Source organism: Spermophilus citellus (genome assembly GCF_964194105.1).
Source record: "Spermophilus citellus genome assembly, contig: SCAFFOLD_149, whole genome shotgun sequence".
Taxonomy (NCBI): Eukaryota; Metazoa; Chordata; class Mammalia; order Rodentia; family Sciuridae; genus Spermophilus; species Spermophilus citellus.
Window position 1 is genome coordinate 803,061 of NW_027673076.1, and position 23,372 is coordinate 826,432.

At 35.5% G+C, this 23,372-nt stretch overlaps 1 protein-coding gene across 1 annotated transcript in view; it reads left to right on the forward strand.

Annotated features, from left to right (window-relative positions):
* LOC308640148 (collagen alpha-1(XIV) chain-like) overlaps window positions 1-23,372 on the forward strand; it is a gene marked incomplete at both ends in the record, with an annotated part of 95,303 nt that overhangs the window by 33,696 nt on the left and 38,235 nt on the right. Inside the window, 11 exons of the mRNA XM_081312160.1 lie at window positions 1,878-2,024; window positions 5,558-5,614; window positions 8,774-8,913; window positions 9,509-9,632; window positions 9,829-9,972; window positions 10,825-10,989; window positions 11,553-11,590; window positions 11,774-11,913; window positions 15,417-15,559; window positions 17,067-17,176; window positions 21,595-21,753. Of these exons, the coding sequence (XP_081168286.1) occupies window positions 1,878-2,024; window positions 5,558-5,614; window positions 8,774-8,913; window positions 9,509-9,632; window positions 9,829-9,972; window positions 10,825-10,989; window positions 11,553-11,590; window positions 11,774-11,913; window positions 15,417-15,559; window positions 17,067-17,176; window positions 21,595-21,753 (1,367 nt within the window). The remainder of the gene's footprint in view (window positions 1-1,877; window positions 2,025-5,557; window positions 5,615-8,773; window positions 8,914-9,508; window positions 9,633-9,828; window positions 9,973-10,824; window positions 10,990-11,552; window positions 11,591-11,773; window positions 11,914-15,416; window positions 15,560-17,066; window positions 17,177-21,594; window positions 21,754-23,372) is intronic.

The window sequence follows — 23,372 nt, forward strand, 5'->3', positions numbered from 1 at the left end:
ATGTATCAAAAGAGCATTCTAGAATTGGGTGTGGTGGCACACACCTATAATCCCAGGGATTTAGGAGGTGTGAGGCAGGAGGATCCCAAGTTCGAGGGCAGCTTGAGCAATTTAGGGAGGCCCCAAGCAACTTAGTGAAAACCTGTCTCAACATTAAAAAAAAAAATTAAAAAGCTTGGGATATGATTCATTAGTAAAGCACCTTTGGATTAAATCCCTAGTTTTTTTAAAAAAAATTGTTTTTGAGGGAAACTTGAGTAATTGCTCTTTCATGGTAGCAGTGATTCTTCCTGTCAGCTAGTTATCTATTATGGTCAAATATAAACACTCTATGCCTAGAAGAAACTGTATGTGAAACTTTACAGTAATTGGAACCACCAGAGTAAACCATGTCCAAATGAGTGATAAAACACTGAGTCATGAGGCCCCACCACCTGATCTCCAGCTGTTGTATTTGCACATTTAACATGCACTCAGAGGCTCTCACAAGGGTTTCATTGTGAAAAAAAATGATCCATTTAATTTACATTATTTTATGATACTTTAGTGGTAATGAAAACAACACCCTCTGACACTGGAATTTAGAGTACTGAATAAGATCTCATTTCTACTGAGTTATGGACTGGACAAATGACTAACTTTTCTGGCCTCCAATTTCTTGTCTTTAGATTGGGGATAGTTATAAATATTGTAAGGATCAAATGAGTTAATACAGATAAAATTCTTAGAATATTGCTTAGCACATAATAAGCACTCATTAAATGTTGCCTATGTTTATCTTTGTGGTTGCTCTTATCATTAATACCAATACCTGGCTTGATGGGCTCTCGAGGAATGAACATAACAATCCCACTTCCTCAAGCTCAGGACCCAAGGGCCAACACTAACTCTTCCAGGACAGGCCCAGCAATTTTGCTGTAGGTGTGGGAAAGAAGAAAGGTGCTAACGGTTAACTGGGCCTCGAGCTCTTTGTGCCTCATGGTGGAGAAGGCAGTAGAGGTGCCATGAGGTGAAGTTGGCTGTGGCTGGACTCCTTGGTAGAATCAAAAGGACCTGGTAACCAGCAGGTGGGAGGCATCTCTACAGTATGTTTGGCCTTAAGCCACTTAAGTCCCATGTCCTGTTTCTTCAACTGTGATTTTAAAAGAATAGAAAAGATTTTCAGAGTGCATACAGGGAGTTTGGAGAGGCCCCTCAGAATTCTACTTTATGATGGAAAGAAATCATGGATGTTCATTAAAAATCAAGACTAAGAGAGAGGAAACTGGGCAGTCTGGGGTCTCCTTGGTTTTCCACTTTCTGCTTCCAGATCTTGCTAATATTTTAGGCAGCTTTGGATAAGGCTTTTGAGAGCCTGGAAGCCCACCATCCTAGAACTTTATATTTCTAACTCCATTTCCCACATCTTGGCTAAATGTATTATTGCCTAGAAGGACATCCTATTGAATGATAATAAGTTATAAGGAGTTAAAAGTATGTGTCCTTTGATGCCATTTTATGATTGATTACTATTCTGAAGAATCATGTTGAAAAAAAGGGAGTTCATATTTTAAACAAATGAATATATTTATATCCACCGCCCCCTGCAGCAGATCAATTAAATCATATGCAATATATTCATATAATTATGTATATTAATAGTTCTACATTCACTAGAGGGCTGACCTCAGGGATCTTTTAAGTTTTATTTTTATACATATAAAATGTGACTTTTGAAATAATGTATATATAAAATCTTTAGAAAAATATTTAATACTTCACACAAGTGCAATTAATGCTGCATATATTTGCATATTAAACATTATAGAAGCGAATCATCTACTCATGGCTTTCTAAAAAAATTTATATGTGTATGTTTTTCTTTGTTTTTATTATAGATACCCCAAAGCAAGAATCTACTGTAGGAGGAGGTACAAACAGGCATTGCTTCTATGGACTCCAGCCCGGTTCGGAATATAAAATCAGTGTTTACACCAAGCTCCAGGAGATGGAGGGACCAAGTGTGAGCATAGTGGAAAAAACATGTAAGTCTGGTGGCCTGTTTTCTGATTCCCCTCACTATGAACCAACATTATTCTAGCATTCTGTTTTGGATCTAAAACTTTGCTCCTTTTAGAAAAATATAAGCCGTCGCTGCCCAGGAATATATGTAATCCAAGTTTTTCTTCTCTTTTCTAACTCCAGAATTCTTTGCCTATGGCCCACTGATGTCATCAGTATTTTTTTTCTTCCATTCTCCATATATGTGTCCACAAGGGACTGTAAAGCCACTTGATGGTAAAGTGCTTGAAACAATGACCTACATTGTGATCCTGACCCATTTGTGGTGTGTGGAGTGGGAAATGAAGTTTTAAGGACTGGGTCCTGACATTAAAACAATGCCATGTTACCCTGCCATGAGGGTGGGAATAGAGCCAAGATGTTCCAACTGGTTGACCCTAGAGTTATTGCTTGTTTAAGAGGATATTGTGCTTTTTTTCAAGTTGGCAGCAGATCTGATGCACCGAAGGGAAAGGAAATGTATAAAATTAAACAAAGCACTTTTTACATGTTCCAAAGGAGGGTGTCAACCTCTTGGAATGACTTTTAATAAAAGATTCCTGACCTGGAGGCCACAAACATTAAAATAGTTTCAATTTTAATGAATTCTAGGGGACACCTGTGTGTTTAACTCAGTATCTTAACTTGGTGGGAGATGGGCTTTTGTGGTATCCCACCCATGTTTAGATTTTTCAGCCTCTCTGACCTGCAGAAAGAAATCATTATGAGTGTATAATGTTAACAAAACAGAGGTGAAAATATAATTAATTGAATCATCTAATTTTATTTGTATATAGACTTTATTTCATAACACTGATATAATAACATTATTTATTACATGTTCATTTTTGAGGAGTAATTTATATATCATAAAACATAAGGGACATTTTAAGTGTACAATTCAGTGATTTTTTAAAAAAATACATTCAAAGAATTGTGTAACCATTATTACAATCCAATTTTAGAAGGATTCTATCAACCCAATAAATCTACTTTATTTTATTATATATTTGTCTTTTGTGGGCATTTCACATAAAGGAAAATATATAATAGGTAATCTTTTACATCTGACATCTTTCACTTAGCATATATCTTTGAGACTTATTCATGTCATAGAATTTATCAGCAGTTTATTTTTGTTGCTGATTAGAGTCTCATTTTACAGACAAAGATAACTTAATTTTTAAATTAATAAGGCTTTGATATTGCACAAGACTTAAAGTCAAACAGGTTTGATTGGGTCTCTTCTTCTGCCCTTTAGTAAGACCGAGACCTTGGCAATTCAATACCTCTAAGTGGATTTGGCTGGTCAGTAAAGTTAAATATCTACTCTCTTAACTCCAGTGTTGGCAGGAAAGATCCAATAAAAGAGTACCTATTAAAGAGCTTTTCAACCTGTATCTCAGTGTACAAGAACTTTTGATCATTACCATACTTATCTGTTTGGAAGTCACAAACTGACTGCCATTGTGATAGATCTCACTATCAGATAGGTTTTCTTTTTTGAAAACCCAGAACATCTTATAACAGAGGACCCATGTATCCTTATGGTGCTAATCTGCTGGAACTAATTAACTCCTGTCTCTAGTGAAACTTTGTAAGCTAAGTTCTTTATTCATTTTAATTGCTCTCTTGACCTCTAAAAACATTTCAGTTTGGGATCCCTGATCTACGTCAACATCCCCTAACCTTAATCCCATGACTATTAGCTATCAACCTAGGGTTAATGCCAATTTGGATAGCTTGTTTGATATAAATGTTTTCCTGATGTTGGAGACATCTGTCTCCTTGTAGTTTCTACCCATTGGCTTTAGTGCAGCTTTCTGAAGCAATGGAGACTGTGACTGTTCCTTCTACTATGTGACAGCCCTCACACACTTGAAGACAGCAGCCATATGTATGACACATATGGATTAAAGACATTTGTCACCAGTGCACTGTGATTCTTCTTATCCAAGAGGTTATTTGGCTGGATGTTCTGCCCAAATATCTATTGATCTGGCTACCATAACCTCTCATTGATTAGATTCTTGATTTGTTGACTAAATTTGGGATATGTCCCAAATTTTGACATTAAAAAGGGGAACATTTTAAAGATGATTTTCTATTTCCATAGATTTTAAGGGGCATAATTTTGGCTTTGGAAACATTTTTTTACAATCCTGTTTTTAATGATAAATTTTTTAAATTTTTTGTTATACTTGGAACTTTTTAGCTTCAAAATAAAACCGTCTTGAAAAATAAGTGATGCATATATCCATAATTGCATAATAGATGAGTATAAAATATATTGTTGATTTCTCTCTTTTACCAGTCTTCCTTTCTAGAAACACACATTTCTACAACTCTCATTTCCTCCTGATATTCTTAAATTCTGTTATTTTTTTTCACAAATGAGATCATTCCATGTTATTCTATGACTTGCATTATTTCATTTAATAATTAATCTTGGACATTTTTCCATATCAGTAATGTATGGTTGTTGCATTCCTTTAATGGCACATCATTTCATTGAAATAATTTTTATTTTACTGGATGTTAGAATTGGAAGACATCTTAAAATTCCTATCTTCCAACCTCCCTGCCAATGAAGTAAATCCCTTTACAACACTTCAGGCAAATAGTCATTCTGCCAGAGCTTGAATCCTTCCAGTTATTTGTTACTTACTGTCTCTTGAGACTTTACACCCTCTTTGTGAATGGCTATGATTTTTAGAAGGTTCTCCCAAATATAAATTGGGATAATAAAAAGAATTACTCAGTTTTTCTTACGTCTTTATGTCAGAAATAGAAATGAAGACATTATAAAATAATATTTTATGTTTACCTAAATGGCACCATGACTTTCAGGTACTTTGCCATAGGAGCTGTCATGAGTTGCTCCTCAAATCTTAAATTTGTCCCTAGTACCTTAGCCAAACTGTACCCTCTGCATAGTATGTAGACTTCTCATCCCACATTACCAGGTTGAAAAGATCTGAGCACATTCTAGCTTCTTGGTGTTTATATGTGATCCTCAAAATTGAAGGACATTTTCCAGATTCAGACTGAGCAGAGTCCAGAGTGAATCAGATTCCACTAGGCACAAACATCATGAGGGAAACAGGGTGGGATGGGGGAAAGTGCCATGGAATAAGAATTGATGGTCAGTCCTTAGACAGAATAGAAATGAAGTTAATTATATGTGTGAAAGCAGTCAAAGGCTAACTCTGAAACCGGTTGGCAGGATTCCTGCCTTAAATCAACACGCGGACCACTTTGTAGTTGACAGTTTGATTGCATTGACTCCTGCTGGGTAAGCTGAATTGTGGCAAAAATGGCCTTTTAAGCCTTTAGTCTGAGGTTGAGAGGATGGTTGGAGTCTGTTCACAGGCTGTGGCTGATTTATAGGAGACATTAAATTCTCAAAGACAGTTGTCAAAATTATTGATACCTCTGAAGGAAGAATGATTACCCTGCCACTCCCCATCTTCCATGCAGATGGGGTAACTGACTGATGTCCTTTCTTCCTCTACAGTGTCACTTCCCACTCCACCACCAACCTTTCCTCCAACCATTCCACCTGCAAAAGAAGGTAAGAGAATAATACAAGGGCAGTGTACTCCTGTTTAGGAGTTCTGCTTGTTTTATTTGTTCATTCATTTAAAAAAAAACAAGGTATTAATGTGAGGTATTAATTATGATACTTGAGTTTCCCCTTAATATAAATGATTATCAAACTATGATGTGACTTTCTTTTAAAATAACTACTTAGTAATAAATCATATACACAAAACAGAATTGCTTAATATGGATTTCATGAAAAAGCAGTGATGATTGATTTGTTTCATTCCACTAAAGAACATTTATTCCCTATGGTTAATTCTCCAAATAATAAGGCAGAATTGAACTCTGTTTATTTTCAGTATTATGAGAGAAATAGGTGCTTTCATGGGTAATTACCAATCAAGGATATGAGTTATACGATATTCTGTACTATGCTAACCCAGGAATGAGAACAATTAATATTTACGCAGGCTCATAAAGGAGGAAAAATTTGATCTACATTTGAAGAACAAGCTCGAGTGATAAATAATGGGATGAATAACACTTATGATCCAAGTGCTTAAAGTATTGGGGTAACTGTCAATTCTTTAATGTGACACAGACAACAACAGTGGGTTTAGAGTAGGAAGTGATTTGTGTGCCACAACAAGGCATTGGGCTTTATCCCATATGAAATAGCATACCATGAGAAGTTTGCATACAGGAAGGGAGAGCTGATAAAAATCTTTGTTTAAAAAAGAGAACTATGGTGGAATTGGGAGGATGAGCCAGAGGGAGGAAAGGAGAAAGAACATGTAATCAGAAGGTCGTATTCACCATTCATTTTAAAGTGCTGTAATCTGCCAGGAATATGTGAAAAATAAGTTGTTCCTGCTGTACAGGAGCTTAAAGTCAGTGGGGTTATATGCCACACAGACTGAAAGAGTCAGGGGATTGAAGAGGCAATGAGCAACTCTAATAAATCTCAGCACCTGTTCTGGCACAGCAGGCAGTCTTCTCTGAGCACCAACTTTGCAGCATCATTTTCCAAATGAGGTTATTTATGTAGGAGCAAAAATGTACAACTCAGGTCTTTCTGTGCATAAATTTTGTTGTCCTGCATCTTTGTGTGTGTGTGTGTGTGTGTGTGTGTGTGTGTGTGTGTGTGTGTATCAGGGATTGAATCCAGGGGCACTCAACCACTGAGCCATATCCCTAGTCTTTTTTTGGTATTTTATTTAGAGACAGGGTCTCACTGAGTTGCTTAGGGCCTCACTAAGTTGCTGAGGCTGGCTTTGAATTTCCCATTTTCCTACCTCAGCCTTCCAAGCCACTGAGATTACAGGCATGCACCACTGCGCCCAGCTATCCTGCATCTTTTAATGTTGTTCTCTCTCCTGGAGATGGTTCTTTCTTTTCCATCTTCACATCTAACTTCTAATTTCAGTATCTATGATTATTCTGACTGACTCTTGGAACTAAAGCTAGAATCCTAATAGATGATTTACTAATTAGGCAATACTGCTGTAGATACTACAGAATGTTCAGAGGTCAGAAAATCATTTTTACATATAGCTGAGCATGGATATCATTCAATAAGTAATCATAAATACTCCTGGAGATAAGTGATTAGGAAAGGTCTGTAGGAGTAAGAATTGACAAAGTAGAAACATTAATCTTGAATTTTCCAACATATGGTTTTAGTGGTAGAACTTTTTGCAAGTTGAATGTACTATTCATTTTAAGTTGTATTTGTCCTGAATATATATAATTTAAAAGCCTATCAATTTTATTACTAAAGTAATACTGAATACTTATTAAACAAACATTGAAAAGTAGAAAAATGTTTTAAAAATTAAAAACACAATTTCCTATCCTTGAGATCATTTCTTCATGAATTTTGATATATTTTCTTTCTTCAAGTAAATGTTTCATTAGCAAATTCTTGAATAGATTTTTTTTCCTTGTACTGGGAATGGAACTTAGGGGCACTCAACCACATCCCCAGTCCTTTTTTGTACTTTATTTGGAGACAGAGTCTCACTGAGTTGCTTAGCACCTTGCTAAGTTGCTGAAGCTGGCTGATTTTGCTCTCATTTCGAAGGTGAAAATTAGCAGATATTGTGATTATCTCAACTTTAGATTCAAACTAAAAATCTGTGAAATTTTGTAAATCACTGAATTCATGAGAGTGTATTAACTCACTTGGAGATGGTTTATTTTATACTATAAATAGCTGTCAGGGAGTAAAGTTGCACTTAATAAGATAGAAGAAACTGAATGTTTTTCTTTTAAATAAGGATAAGGGCTTATTATCTCAGGATACTGTGTGCAACTGGCCTAACATTAAAAGACTTATATTTTTTAGGAGCAAATTGTTTATTGTTTACTTCATCATAAAACAGAGTGAACCACAATGAGCTACACTCATAAGGAATAGAGAAGCAGAGATGACCCAAACAGACTACGATTTCAAAACAGGACTTTGAAAAAATGCTTTTAATGGATTAGGTTTTTATCGGTATTGTGTAGGGGTTTTGTTTTTTTTGTTTGTTTGTTTTTGCTTGTTTGAGTCTGTCAATATCCATGATACCTCCTGATAGTAGTTTCCCTTGCTAGTAGTGTTGTACATTTCTTAACATTTAGCAATGTGCAATAAAAGGGCATAGAAAGATTTTTTTGAACAAGGCTGAAATTAATGTTTGCTTATGGCCTCAATCCAATGTACATTGAACTGTAGATTAATCAGTTTCCAATGTATCAATGCCCTCCTTCTGTGCTTCAACATCTCAGAGGATAATTTACTGATTCAAGAAGTGGAGGTCAGAGTGAGAGCGATAGCATGCCTTCCTTCCAGTCAGTAGGCACTGGACCATGTTTGCTCACAATTCTGTCTCTAAATCCTGTGTTTTCCTCTTTCCTCATTTTCATTCTTTGGTGCCAAGATTGGGGGACTTCTTTTCTCCCTGTTTCCACATGCCCAGTAGAAGCTTTTTGATTGTGAACAGCAACTTTGGCTATAACAGAGAAATGATGTGCAGAAACAATGATGAGCAAGAGAACAGAAGACGAACCTTGACAGGTTTAAACCTTTGCTTTGGGAACAAGTTTTAACTACCAAAGGACAAACCATTATCTTTTTTTATTGGCTTAATAGCTGCTACATTTTCCTTTTATCTCTGATTCAAAATGTATTCTTGATCATCAGTCTGTAAATCTGCAAAGGCGGACCTGGTGTTGATGGTGGATGGGTCTTGGAGCATTGGAGACGACAATTTCAATAAGATCATCAACTTTTTGTATAGCACTGTTGCAGCCCTGGACAAGATTGGTGCAGATGGAACTCAGGTAGAGTTGATAGACTAACCACTAATTCATTTTATGCATTCAAAAATTATTTCTCAAGCTCTTACTATCACTATTTGTCAGGGGATATGGGTAAGGAACTATAACAAGAAGATGCTAATCCTTAACAGCTATTGAATTCAGCAAATAAGACAGGGCAGAGAGGCCTTGTCAGGACATGTTTCTTTTGTATTCTAGGACAGAGTGTCTCCTTTAACGATACACACAGTATTTTCCCTGCCCTTAGGACATTAAAATGTTGAAGGGAGCAGTTATGGCTGCACATTACTCTAGATCAAAACATGATACTCATTTTTTGATTCAACAACATTTATAGTTTGCCTATAATTCCAGGGATTTGGGAGACTGATGCAGGAGGATTACAAATTCAATCCCAGCCTTAGGAAGACAATTTAGCAAGACCCTGTCTTAAAGAAAAAATAAATTTAAAAAGTAGGTCTTTGGTAATGCACCCCTAGGTACAGTCCCCAGTAACAAGAAAAAGAAAATTATAGATAATACCATGCTACTGTATGTGTTCTCTGACCAAGTGGAAGTCTACACATGTGTAAAAAATGAATGCACCTTCTCTCTCTAGGTGGCCATGGTTCAATTCACTGATGACCCAAGAACAGAATTTAAACTAAATGCTTATGAAACCAAAGAGACTCTTCTAGATGCAATTAAACACATTTCATACAAAGGAGGAAATACAAAGACAGGTAAGACCAAAAAATGTCCAGCTAAGGCTCAAAGTAATTAGTTATTGGTAACTACTGAAATGACTTTTTTTCGGGGGAGGGTATAAAATTTTTTTAAAAACTTCTTTGATTTAAGAACTTTGTTCCTCCCCTTTTCCCTCTAACAAAACAAAAACAGGAAAGAGTGAAACTGAACAGTTGCCTTCCTTTGTTTCAGGAAAAGCAATTAAGTATGTTCGAGATACTCTATTTACTGTTGAGTCAGGTACGAGAAGAGGCATCCCAAAAGTTATTGTGGTTATAACGGATGGGAGGTCACAAGATGATGTAAACAAAATCTCCAGGGAGATGCAAGCAGATGGTAAGTTTTACCTGTATAACAAAAGTGGCCATGCCGATAATTATGTTAGCATTATTATTTACTAAATACAAATCTATAGGCTACATCAGTTTTACTTAAATATTTCCAACTCTTTATCAACTGGACAATGTGATTTTAAAAATATCTTCTGCTTTACAAATTTCAATTATACTATTTTACTAGAGAACATTTGTCATTGTCTCTAATACATTTATTACGTGCAGGATGCCCTGGATAAGGAACTCCAATAAATAAGTGCAATATTGTGAAAGGACCATTGTAAAAGGCCAGAGAGGGAACTCATGACAGAAATTTCTCAGTCTCTTAATCTGTAAAATGGAGATTCTCACAGGACTATTGTCAAGATTCACTGGCATAAAATATGGCTGGCAGTTAGAAGTTAAATATTTATTTGCCAACTTTTGCATGATGACTGGTCTAGAACGGGTAGACTTATCATAGTTTCAACTTCTGAAGAAAACACTGAGATAAATTCAGTTTTTCTGTTTCAAATGTACCTCATCCCATAAATATTAAGATAACCACTAAAAATATACAGCCATAAATATGTTGCTGAAATGGGAACTGTTTTGTTTTAAGTGCTAATTGGAGCATTGACCTTATTGAATTTCTGTAAAATGGAAAATTTCTTTAGGGGATGATGGAATGATTATCACATAATGAAATATGCGCATGCAGAATTCTGATGAACTGTAAAGAATAAATCATGTACCCCCCACTAGCCTTCCTAAATAAACATATTTTAAACATTTGGATGTTTGAACTCTTCTATTGCATCTTGTCTTTTGGGTAATTTCAAATAATAAAAAATCTGTTTTCCTTCTGCCACAGGCTATAACATTTTTGCAATTGGTGTGGCCGATGCAGATTACTCGGAGTTGGTTAGCATTGGCAGTAAGCCTAGTTCACGCCATGTCTTCTTTGTGGATGACTTTGACGCCTTTAAGAAAATTGAAGATGAATTAATTACTTTTGTCTGTGAGACTGCATCAGCAAGTTAGTTCTTTAGACTTTGTATACTTACTAATGTTGTTTAAGGTTTGAAATAAATTTATAATACTGGTTAAGTAATGAGTGCCATCTTGAACTGAAGGAAATGTTAACTTCCAGAACTGTTTGTTATGGATTTTAAATTTTATGGTTTTGAACATATGGAAAAGCCTCCCCTCCCTTCTGTTTAGAGTTTTAGGTTGATAAAGATCTTCCTCAGGCAGATGAAAGTCTATGTTTAAAAGGCACTATAGGAAATAGTTTTCAAAAATGTGTCAATAAACTGCCAATGAGGGCAACACATTAGATGTGAGACATCTTCCTATGCCAGCTTACAAGCACAGCCATCGATTTTAATGGACCTACAAGAAAGGAAAGAAACTGTGACTCTTTGGCTTTAAATGGGGGACTTTACAGCACTTTAGTCTTTATAAAACCAGAGAAAACCATAGCCACATCTGATTTGGAGTCCTTTCACTTGCACTTCCAGAAAGGTTATGTTAGTTAGGGAAAGAGTATGTTTGGAAAATATCTAAGTTCAGTTTTATATTGCTTGTTTTGTTTTCCAGCCTGCCCAATGGTGCACAAGGATGGTGTTGATCTTGCAGGTATGCATTATCAAAATTTTAAAAAATGTAAATATATTAAATAACTCTCATTTGGGGTTTAGTTTTCTTGTTTTTGGATTTATTTTTTAAGTCCTTAATAAACAAAACTTGAAATTTATAATTGTAAGCCACTCATTTTTATTCTCCCTCTCCTCTCTGGTTATCCCCCCCCCTGCCTCCTGGGATTTAAGATGATGGAAATGTTTGGTTTGGTTGAAAAGGACTTCTCATCTGTGGAAGGGGTTTCTATGGAGCCTGGTACCTTCAATGTGTATCCATGTTACCAACTTCACAGAGATGCCCTGGTATCCCAGCCAACCAAGTATGTTTCCATTGCAAGAGGATAAAGCCAATCACATGCTTATTATAACTCAGAATGAAAATTATGTCAATTAGAAATGCCGTGATAATTCATGGTAGGATTTTTTTCATAAGGTTTTGAGCAGATGATGTTTACTTTTCTTTGTGTAAAAACATCTGACTCATGTATAATGCTTGCTGAAATTTGGCATTTACCCATCTGAGAAAATACATAAAATAGTTGATATTTACATAGCACAATATATGTAGCGTATTTCTAAGTGTATATATATGCTAATTCACTCAAACCTCCAAACAACTATGAAGCAGATGCAAACACGATATTATTTTTACAAATGATGAAATGGAAACACAAAGAAGCTAATGATGTGAGTGAAATCACATAGTGTAAGATTGATGCTGGACTCTGCGCCCAGTATTCAGGCTCAAGAGCCCAAGCCCTGAACCATTGCATGATGGTGTCATGATTCAGATGGTGTCTATCCTTGAGAAGTTACAACAGCAACTCTAGATCACTAAGAGTAATGTTAGGTTTATGTAAAAGCCACACTATCCAGCCGCTTTGCAGAAGGACTGGTACACGTAGGGATACGGGGCCATTTGCAGCAATTCAGCAGATTCCAGAGGTCCTCGAGGTTTTCTTTTAGGGATTCCTTGGATTAAAGGTTCATCCACTTCTCAAGATGTCATATATTATTTAAATTCCAAATCAAGATCTGTTTTTTTCAAAATGGCATTAGTATTTCATATGAAACATTTTTTGACTGTTCAAATTTTGATATACTACATGCATGGACATCAAACAGTGGGAGAGATCACATTAGAGTACTAATTTTTTTCTTTCCAATTTATTTAAAATGTTTGCTTTTAAATTTTCTCCTAAGATATCCTTTGTTAAATCCTACTTTAGTACTATTCAAATTATTTTATTATATTCTATTATGGGGAATAATATTTGAAATAAGTAGACTTTTTCTACTAATCAAACATATTGATCATTATAGGAAAAAAGTTCCATTTTCTAAAAGATGTTAGAAATGACTTTGACCTACAGACTACATGTATTTTTAGATAAATCTAAAATCCAGTGCTCTTTTTGGGCAGGTTTTTTCCCCCATATTGTCTAATGATGAATATTAAAATTAGTAGGCCTTGGAAGCCTTGTGATGAATGAGAATTGCTAAAGAAAAATCCCTCTGCTGGTTCACTGAAATTACTCATCACTCAGCAAAGGCCTCCACATCCAATCATCAGTTCCCAGAACTTATCTCACTTGACTTGTCAGCACATGTATTAGTCAGCTGTATGTTGCTGGGACCAAAATACCCCACAAGAACAATGTAGAGGAGAGAAAGTTTATTTTGGCTCATAGTTTCAGAGGTTCGGTCCATAGATGGCCAACTCCATACCTCTGGGCCTGAGATAAGGCAGAATATTATGAAGAAAGGGCAAAGCAGAGAAAAGCTACTCATGAGAGCCAGGAAGCAGAGGGCGGGGTGGGGGTAGGTACCAGGGACAAAATGTAAATCCCAAAGTTATGCTTCCATTGACCTATTCCCTCCAGTAACACCTGCTTACAATTATCACCTAGTTAATCCATCGGTGGATTAATCCACCAATTACATCACATCTCTCATAATCTAATCATTTCACCTTTGAGCATTCTTTTGAAAACTGATCCCCCTCTAGTACCAGCTTCATTTACTATTTTTTCTTCTGTAATTAAATACACTGTATCTAGTTTCTTAGGAAAAAGGGCCTGACTCCTCTCTGTCATGTCCCTCATCTAGTCTGCTAGGAAATCCTTGTGTTTGTACCTTCTCACAACCTCAATCTGGGTCACCACCATCTCCTCCTTGTCATTGCAGCAACCCCCTGATTGGTCCTCCTGCTTCTACCCTTGCTCTCTTTGTTTCTATTCTTCAAGTAGCAGTTAGAATGATGCTTTTAAAATGTCAAGTCAGATCATGTCATTGTAAATCGTCTGATTTTCTATTTCCCTTACAGAAAATATCAGAGCTCCTGACAAGCTTACAAGGCCCAACATTATCTGGGCTTTCATTTCCTGACTTTTTCAGTCTTCTCCAGTAACACTGGCCTCCTTCTTCTTCCAAAACACACCAGGTGCATCCCACCTTGGTGTCTTTCCATTGGCCATTCTCTCTCCATGAAATACCCTTCCTTCAATTACCTACCAGGCTAATTGTCTTGTTTCACTTTTGTGTTTGCTCAAATATAGTCTTTTCAATGAAGTTTTGCTTGACTTTAAGCTTCTCAGTGAGCCAACCTTAATTCCTTCAGGGTTCATATCATTATATAATCCTTGTCCAATAGCCCCAGTCTATATTAAGATGCTCTGTGTTTTTGTTTGGCTTCTAATGGAACTTATTACCTTCTAACATAGTGTATCATCCACCCTATTAGAATTTGAGTGCAACAAGTATAGTATTCTTTGTCAGTTTTATTCACTGATGAGATCATATCTGACATCTAGTAGGCAGGCAAATATTTATTGAAAAAATAAATGGATTAACTAATACATAAATAAATGAAGGAATGAAGCATTTCTTTCTTTCTCTGTAAACTTAGTTTTAATTTTTAAACTTGTGCTAAATCTCCACATATTCATAACTGTACTCATTCAGTTAATAACCATTATAGAGTTCCTATTGCATGCAGGGCTTTTTTTTTTCTTTTTTTGCTTAGGGGAAGATTAAAAGTAAATAAGTATGTGCTTAGTTGTTAGAGAGAAATGATTATATAAAGGGTTGGTTCTCCAGGAAGCAGATTCCAAGGAGGATATTGGTATGTAAGGTGATGAATGACAGAATGCTCTTGTGGAAAGAATCAGCAGAACACAGGACAGGGAAGCAGGAGGAGTCAAACTGTGAAGCAGAAATCTCAATGCACTTCTTTTTTTATTATTGGTTGCTCAAAACATTACAATGATCTTGACATATCATATTTCATACATTTGATTCAAGTGGGGTATGAATTCTTATTATTCCCATGTGTACAGATTGCAGGATCACATTGGTTATACATCCACGTTTATACATACTGCCATACTAGTGTCTGTTGTATTCTGCTGCCTTTCTCAATATACTTCTTAGCTGACCACCCAGAGGAGTTTTGGACATGGGATGATCCTTCAGAGCTATCTCCCACTGGGATGTGAGGTTCCGGTCCTTATGTGGAAACTGGTCCATGAAAAGAGATGCCTGTGTGTTAGTCAGCTTTTCATTGCTGTGATCAAAATACCTGACAAGAGGCACCTAGAGGAGGAAAGATTTATTTTGGCTCACAGTTTTAGAGGTCTCAGTCCATAGTCAGCTGATTTCATCAGAAGCAGCAATGGTGGACATGGTGGATATTGATGGATGTGGTGGGGGAGAGCTTCTCAGCTCAGGGCAGTGTGCATTATGAGGTGTATTGACTTGATAATCAGAGGGATGACTTTTTGAGGAAACATACAGTAAAACGTGGTTCTCTTTACACCTTTAGGTATTTGCATCCAGAAGGATTGCCTTCTGATTACACAATCAGTTTTCTGTTCCGGATTCTTCCTGACACTCCAGAGGAACCATTTGCTCTTTGGGAGATTTTAAATAAAAATTCTGATCCCCTGGTTGGAATTATTTTAGACAGTAAGTATATTTATGTATATAACTTTTGAGTGTGCATGTGTGAATAATGTATGTGGCATACCATCTTGCCTGCTTCATGTATATTGCAGAATAACTCAACTTGTGAAATGTATACTCAACAGTGAGTTAGGTAACAGTCGATTCATTCATTTATCTACTCATTCTTTCAGCAAATAGTTCTTGAGTTCCTACTTTGTGGAAGAATTAATTCTGAGATACAATACTGAGCAAGGTGAAGACAGTTTTAATTTAATTTTTTCAGAAAATTTTACTAAGATAGTAAAGACTATCTCAGGAGGAGCAAAGCTGATGGAGGGGCATTGAGAGAGGCGAGAATAGACATTCATTTTTGGACATGGATATGATAAATATGAAATGCCTATTAGGTATCCCAGAGTGGATGTCAGATGGGCAGTACATTTGGGGAGAATTCTGGGACAGAGATATATAAGCCATGATACTAGGTTAGAACATCAAGAAAGTGACTCTAGAAAGAGAAGAGAATAGATATAGGAACTGGGAAACTCCACTGTTTTTAGGTTAGAGAGTTGAAGAGCAACTGGTGCAGGAAGCTCTTCAGTACCATGCTATGGAATGTTACCTATATGATGATCATTTAATAGATGGTCAAGTTTTTGGTTAACATCACTCACTTTTCTAAGTCTTAAGAATAGAATGAATCTAGGGACCAAAGAATGGAGGATATTGCTTAGTGTTAATTAAAACATTGGATAAGGTGATAATTTTAGGCTTATTTCCAAATCATATTTCTTAGTGGACTTTTCAGTAAATGGAAAGGACTCAACAACTAAATAGGATATGGTAAAACCATTTTGCATGGACATTGAAATTAAGGGAAAGCTATATATTATGAGGGTGTAAGTCACTAACTCTGTATATATCTTGCACTTAAAAACAAAGAAGTCCCTTAACATTATTAAGGCTAGCTTGTCTCTTTGAAAGCAGAATAAAGAGTTAAATTGTAATGTGGGAATGTATTAGTGAGTAATGCTTTACTTTATTTATTTAAAAATATTCCTTAAAGATCAGGAAGGTTTTTATGTGTTTGTTCATAATAAATGACATATCTGAGTGGCTTAAGCTACATGTCTCAGGAAAAGTTGGTTGCTGCAGTGGGTTAATAAGACAAAGGGTCTAAGATTTCTTAAGATTTGGTAAACTTTATTCTTCTTGTTGTCCACTTCCACTTCAAACTTTGGACTCCTCTGAAGGGAGTGATGAGGATGAGAGTGTGGGCAAGGAAGTACAAAGGAAGAGTGTGCATAGGTCCCCCCATACACACACATCACATGGTTAGTCAATTTGGATAGCTGAAAGCCTGTGGCAACCTGAGAGCTGTCAATCATTTCCTGACCTGCTACTTTACCTTAAATACAGTCTCAAAATATTGGATGTACTATTTTAAATATTGAGTTGAATTTCTGAAAAAATTCTTCACTAATTTTAATTCTTTCTAAATTATTTCTGTTTTTCTTCATTTGAATAGATGGTGGGAAAACTCTAACTTATTTCAACTATGACCAGAGTGGGGATTTTCAAACCGTTACTTTTGAAGGACCTGAAATTAGGAAAATTTTCTATGGAAGTTTTCACAAGGTTAGTAAGGTTTTGTATGTGTATATTCTTTATTCTATTTGGTGATGGGAAAAACAATGGAGTGAAGTTAGCCAATCCCAAAAAGCCAAATGTCAAATGTTTTCCCTAATATAAGGAGGCTGACTCATATTGGGGTAGGGAGGGGAAGCATGGGAGGAATAGACAAACTCTAGATAGGGCAAAGGGGTGGGAGGGGAAAGGAGGGGGCATGAAGTTAGAAATGATGGTGGAATATGATGGACATTATTATCCAAAGTGCATGTATGAAGACATTAATTGGAGTGAGTATACTTTGTATACAACCAGAGATATGAAAAATTGTGCTCTATATGTGTAATAAGAGTTGCAATGCATTCCAGTCATATATAAATAAAAAATTAATTTAAAAAATTTATGAATTAAAAAAAAATCTTCAGCTTGCTTGAAATCATTTAGTACTTGATAGAAATGATAATATAGTAAACTCACATTCTTTATATTTATTTATGTATAATTATATATGTAATTGAATATTTTACTTAACATTGAATATATTTAATTAAAATATATAATTTAAAAAACCCATAGAACTCTTTTTTTCCATTTTATTTATTTATTTTCTTTTTTCTTTTTTTTTAGACAAACATGACAGTAAAGTGTATTTTGACATACACACATGGAGTATAATTTATTCTAAATAGGATCCCATTTTTTGTGGTTGTACATGATGTGGAGTTTCACTGGTCATGTATTCATATATGAGCCTAGGAAAGTTATGTGTGATTCATTCCACTGTCTTTCCTATTTCCATCCTCCCTCCTTCCCTTCATCCCCCTTTGTCTAATCCAGTGAACTTCTAATCTTCCCTTCCTTATTCTCCCTTGTTATGGATTAGCATCTACTTATCAGAGAGAACATTCAGCATTTGGTTTTTTGGGGACTGGCTTATTTTGCTTAGCATCAAAGTCTACAGTTTCATCCATTTACCAGCAAATGCTGTAGTTTCATTCTTCACTGAGGCTGAGTAATATATACCACATTTTCTTTATCCATTCATCTGTTGTAGGGCACCTGGGTTGGTTCCATAGCTTGGCTAGTATGAGTCAAGCTGCTGCTATAAACATTGATGTTTGTATCTCAAGTTTTAGCTGAAGTAAGAGTTGCCACCTTCAGTGCTTGTTGACCAATGCCCATAGATTCTGATTAAGTGCTTTTGAGATGTGGCCCTGAAACGTGCATTTTCAGCAAGAACTCCAGGAGACATTGGTAGAAGTGGTTCAGCTTCTGCCTTTGAGGAAACGTGGGGGAAGGTAGCATATTACTAAGAAGACTGTTGCTGCACAGTATGTGATGTAGAAAGGATTGCTGGTCTACCTGGCCAACAAAGCATGGGAAGACACAATCATCTTAGAGGATGAAGCTACAGATAATTGATTATGCTGCATTGTTACATATGTACAGAGAGAATCAATCATTGCCATTGTAAAAGTCACCCTGGAGAGAATTTTTGTCAAACCTAAATTTGTCAAACTTTACTTGTTCTTATTTTAGTAACTTGGCACTTGTAATAGAACTCTGTTCCTAGAATGTGCTCAAATTTATCTAATTTACCAACACTGCTGCTCTCTGGGGGTTTGAATGTCATAATCGTATACTAAATAATTACATAAAAGTCACTGCATAAGCCAACTTATTTTTTCATGTTTGATAGGACTGGACTACCTGAGAAGCACATTAGACACAAGCAGGGATTTATTAGTTCATGGTTCAAAATGGTCCCATTAGCAGCTCCTTGGATTTAATATCATTTACTCATCAAGGTCTTCATGATTCTTTGTTATGTGGAGTCTGCTGGAGTCTGTTGCAAAGCAGTCAAGAAAAACTGTAGGGGAGATGAAAGCATTTGAATTTCATGAGTGTTAAAAGAAACATTGTCATCTTAGCCTGCGGTTTTGGCATGAACTTGCATTTCTCATTCCAAAGAATACTTTATGAATCTTAGGTGAACGTCAAGCTTTATTTACCTTACCAGAGCTCAAAGATGTAGAAGTAAGGTTCATTAAAAATGGGTTCTAAATTTATAAACCTTCAAGTTTTAAAAAAATTATATGAAGAAACATTTTCCTTCACTTTGTTAATAAAGCCAAACAGCCAAATAAGAAAAGCAAAAGAGAAGAAGGAGGAGGAGGAGGAAAAAGAGAAGAAGAGGAGAAGGAGGAGGAAAAAAAGAGTGAAAGGAGAGCCTTATCATGTAATACACTGCTTAATAATAGATTTAATAACAAAAATTTCAATTGCAAATTTATTTTGTGGAGCTTTGATTTGTTCATAGACTTGCATTATAAGTGAATACATACCTTTGTCTCATTGTTTTTTTAAGAAAATGAATAATGAATGCTTATTACAGAATTTCCACATAGAAAATAGAAAATACAATGGCTACCTATTTATCCATCACTCAGCTTCAATAATCATCAAAATTTCAGCAATCTTGTTTCTCATTGCTTTTTAATTGGCTCTATTTTTACAACTTGAAATATGAAGTATAGCCTCAAGGTCTCTTTCTATAAGTACATCCAAAGAAACAAAATAGTTTTAAAATTGTTTCAAAGTCTACTTTTGTAAAGCAAAAAGTTTTTGTTTTAATTTTTTTGTTCTTAGTTGTACACGAGAGTAGAAGGTATTTTGGCAGAATATGCATATGTAAAGTATAATTTTCTTCTATTGGGTTCCCACTCTGTGGTTGTACATAATGTGGAGTTACCCTGGTTATGTATATGTATACAAGGTTAGGAAAGTTAGGACCAATTAATTCTACTGTCCTTCCTATCCCCCCCTCTCCTCCCTCTCTCCATTATCACTGTGTAGTCCAGTCTATTTCTATTATTCCCCTCTCTCACCTCCAGAGTTTGGGTTCCAATCCACAAATCAGAGAGAACATTTAGCCTTTGGTTTTTAGGGATTGGCTTATTTCACTTAGTATGATATTTTCCAGTTCCATCCATTTACCAGCAAATGCCATAATAAGTTTTGTTGTTGTTGTTGACATGGGAATAGTCTCCCCACAAATTAATCATTCTTAAAGTCTGGGTTTTATATCCCAGATTTATTAGCACCTAGCATGAAAACTTCTGTATTTTATAACAATGAAAAGTACTCTACGGTTCAAAACCACACAGGAGCCCAATTCTGCCCTTCCTAAATGATCACAATTATGATGCTGGTCAGAAGCAGCAGGGTAGTGGGGTGTTCTGTACCAGTATTCTCACTTAAATAAAGGTGAACTCATTTTTTTGGGGGGGAGAAGATTCTCAGGAACTACACTGATATTTTTATCCTGTTATAACTAAATAAAACATTAAATAACAATTGGTATAAATTCATGAGTTTTCAGCTCATGTAACAATAAAACAAAAACAAGTTGAAGATAATCAGTAAACTTAAAAGCAATATTATTTTACTATGAAGCATGATGTTATGCCACCGTTATACAACCTCTGCATCAGTGTGAATGTAGAATTAGCTGGTAGAACTCTCAGACCTAGGTTATTTTGTCCAATACTCTTTTTCATTGAGCTACCAGGGTTCCTTGCCTTAAAAAAACTATTCGAACATTTTGCTTTCACCCGCAGTAAAGTCATTGTTTCCCTACTGATTTCACTGTTCTGTTCACAAACTGCCACAAATAACTACTCCTTCTGAGGCAAATGTCATATAAATCAAAATGTGTTTATAAACATGGAGATTTTTATAGCAGAACCTGGTTACAATGTTCAAAGATAAACTTACCTTGATTATCACCTAAATGATAACACAAGGTTTTAAAAATCTTCCCAAAGTGTACACTCCTGAAAATATGTCCTGGAGACCCTGAGATTTTAGTTTGAGAAAAGTGTATGAGATATTAAGCCAAAGGGCTTAATTTCGTTTGGGCCTGGAGTCATTAGAAAGCATCCCTCCATCCCATTGGAGTCTAGCTTGCCTTTCCTATCCTTATTTAAATAAATATATTTAAATAGTGTCATTTCACAGCCACTGCTGGTACCTTAGGTGACTTTAATGGTAAATTACAAGCATTTTTCAATTTGAGTAATGTAGTGCTTATTTAAATATACATCTAGAATATGTATAACTAAGTAGCAATTCTATGATTTCAAAGATGTTGTTGCTTTAGAGTAAGGCTAGATTCTAAAAGTTGAATCCTTTCAAGTTTAGAAAAAAAGAGTTAATTAAGTAAGAATGGAGATGGTTCCTGGAAATGAAGCAATCATGGAGGTGGTAAAAGGAAAAGAATTCTCTTACAACAAAATGCATGGTGACAGAATTCCTTCTGTTTCCTTCATACTATTTAATGGTGACTCATATAGTTATATGGGTTTGGTTGATATTTCCTCTGGCATATTCATCTTACCTCCTAAAACATCTTGACTTTTACCCAGCTACATGTTGTTGTCAGCAAGACTTTGGCCAAAGTGGTTGTTGACTGCAAGCAAGTGGGCGAGAAGGCAATAAATGCATCTGCTAATATCACATCAGATGGAGTAGAAGTCCCAGGGAGAATGGTTAGATCAAGAGGACCAAGTGGAAATTCTGCACCAGTAAGTAGATGAACAAGCAAAATTGTGTTACTGTTGTAGGGAAAACCATCTTTGATGTACATTTAGCTATTTTACAGTAGGAAAGTTTGGTAAAGGAATGGATGGATGGGTGGATGGATGGGTGGGTGGATGAATGAGTGGATAGATGAATGGATAAAGAGCTAAAGGTCTCTCAAAGTGAACCAAAACATATACCTTGAAAGCTCCTGGAAGTCTACTGTAACCTGTATCTAGAAAGAACAAGTTAAATAAAACAAAAACAAATAAACAAAAAAGCTCCTCACGGTAGGATTCTGCTATATTATAAGAAAAATACTCCAGGAACTTGGCTAGTTTATTTTCTTCGTGCAGTTTAAAATTCAGACAGTACAATATACATCATCTGATTTGTGGAATAACTGGTTTTTTTAATTGGAAATCAAAATTGTAAATGAACCTCATTTACATAAGCAATATAAATCCATACAAAAATTTTGAATATTACACCTAGGAAATTGGTATAGTTTGGTTTAGATTTGAACATTTTAAAATTAAGTTTATGCTATCACTAATGTGAAGTTTTCCCTTTAATTAGCAATAGTTAATTTGCATAACAGTAGCATCTTAGGATAATATTTTTTATACAAAATGGAGCTTAAATTTGGGAAACTGCCAATTAGCAAAGAAATCACATTCCATTCACTTATTACCTGCAAAAAAGAACAGCATATACAGGTTTTTTGTTTTAACACCATGCATTCACAGCTAATTGGCATCATTTTGTAATTTGAATCATTCTTTAATTGGTAAGGTATGTTTTATTATACACAATTCCTTCTATTCTAATCTACATTTCTCTTCCATGTAACAGAATAATTAAGATAATTGTGAATCATTGCTATTGCCTTCCACTTTCATAGATCTATAGAATTAGCCAGCTATATGGAAATTTAGAAAGATCTGGTAGTTCTCAAAGTCTTTTTAAGCTGATGATAACCGGTACAAATGAATTTCTACACTATATCCAGTAAATAAATAATATTGGGAGGGGACATGAGGTGGCATGTATCTCCACTTTCCAATCCGCCCTTTAAGGAATACAGTTTTAATTATAGTCTGTTTACTTTCTATATCAGGAAATAATCCTTGAGGGAAGAGTTACTTATTTGGGGGCAATGTACTACTTTGTGGCATTTTTCTTTGTGCAACCTCTATTTCCAATGTGGGTACTGAAACTTGATGTACAATCTTAGTTCATATTGTCTCCCCTCTTTTTCACTGAACTACCATGATACTTTTCATTGATTCTTTTAGGACCTTGAGAGTAGATGTGCACTGATTAGCTTAACACTTAGTTTTGGTTTTTTTTATTGGTTGTTCACAACATTACAAAGCTCTTGACATATCATATTTCATACATTAGAATCAAGTGGGTTATGAACTCCCATTTTTACCCCAAATACAGATTGCAGAATCTTTAGAAGCTCTTTTGTTTTTACCTTGCCTTGGAGAACTATGGCTTAGATGTTTAGAAAGAGAATATGAAACCTATGGAAGGCTGTCTTCTTTTCAGTTATGTTAGGGATGTTTTACTTTTACTGTGTGGTATTTTATACTGATTAAGATACACATAATCTTCT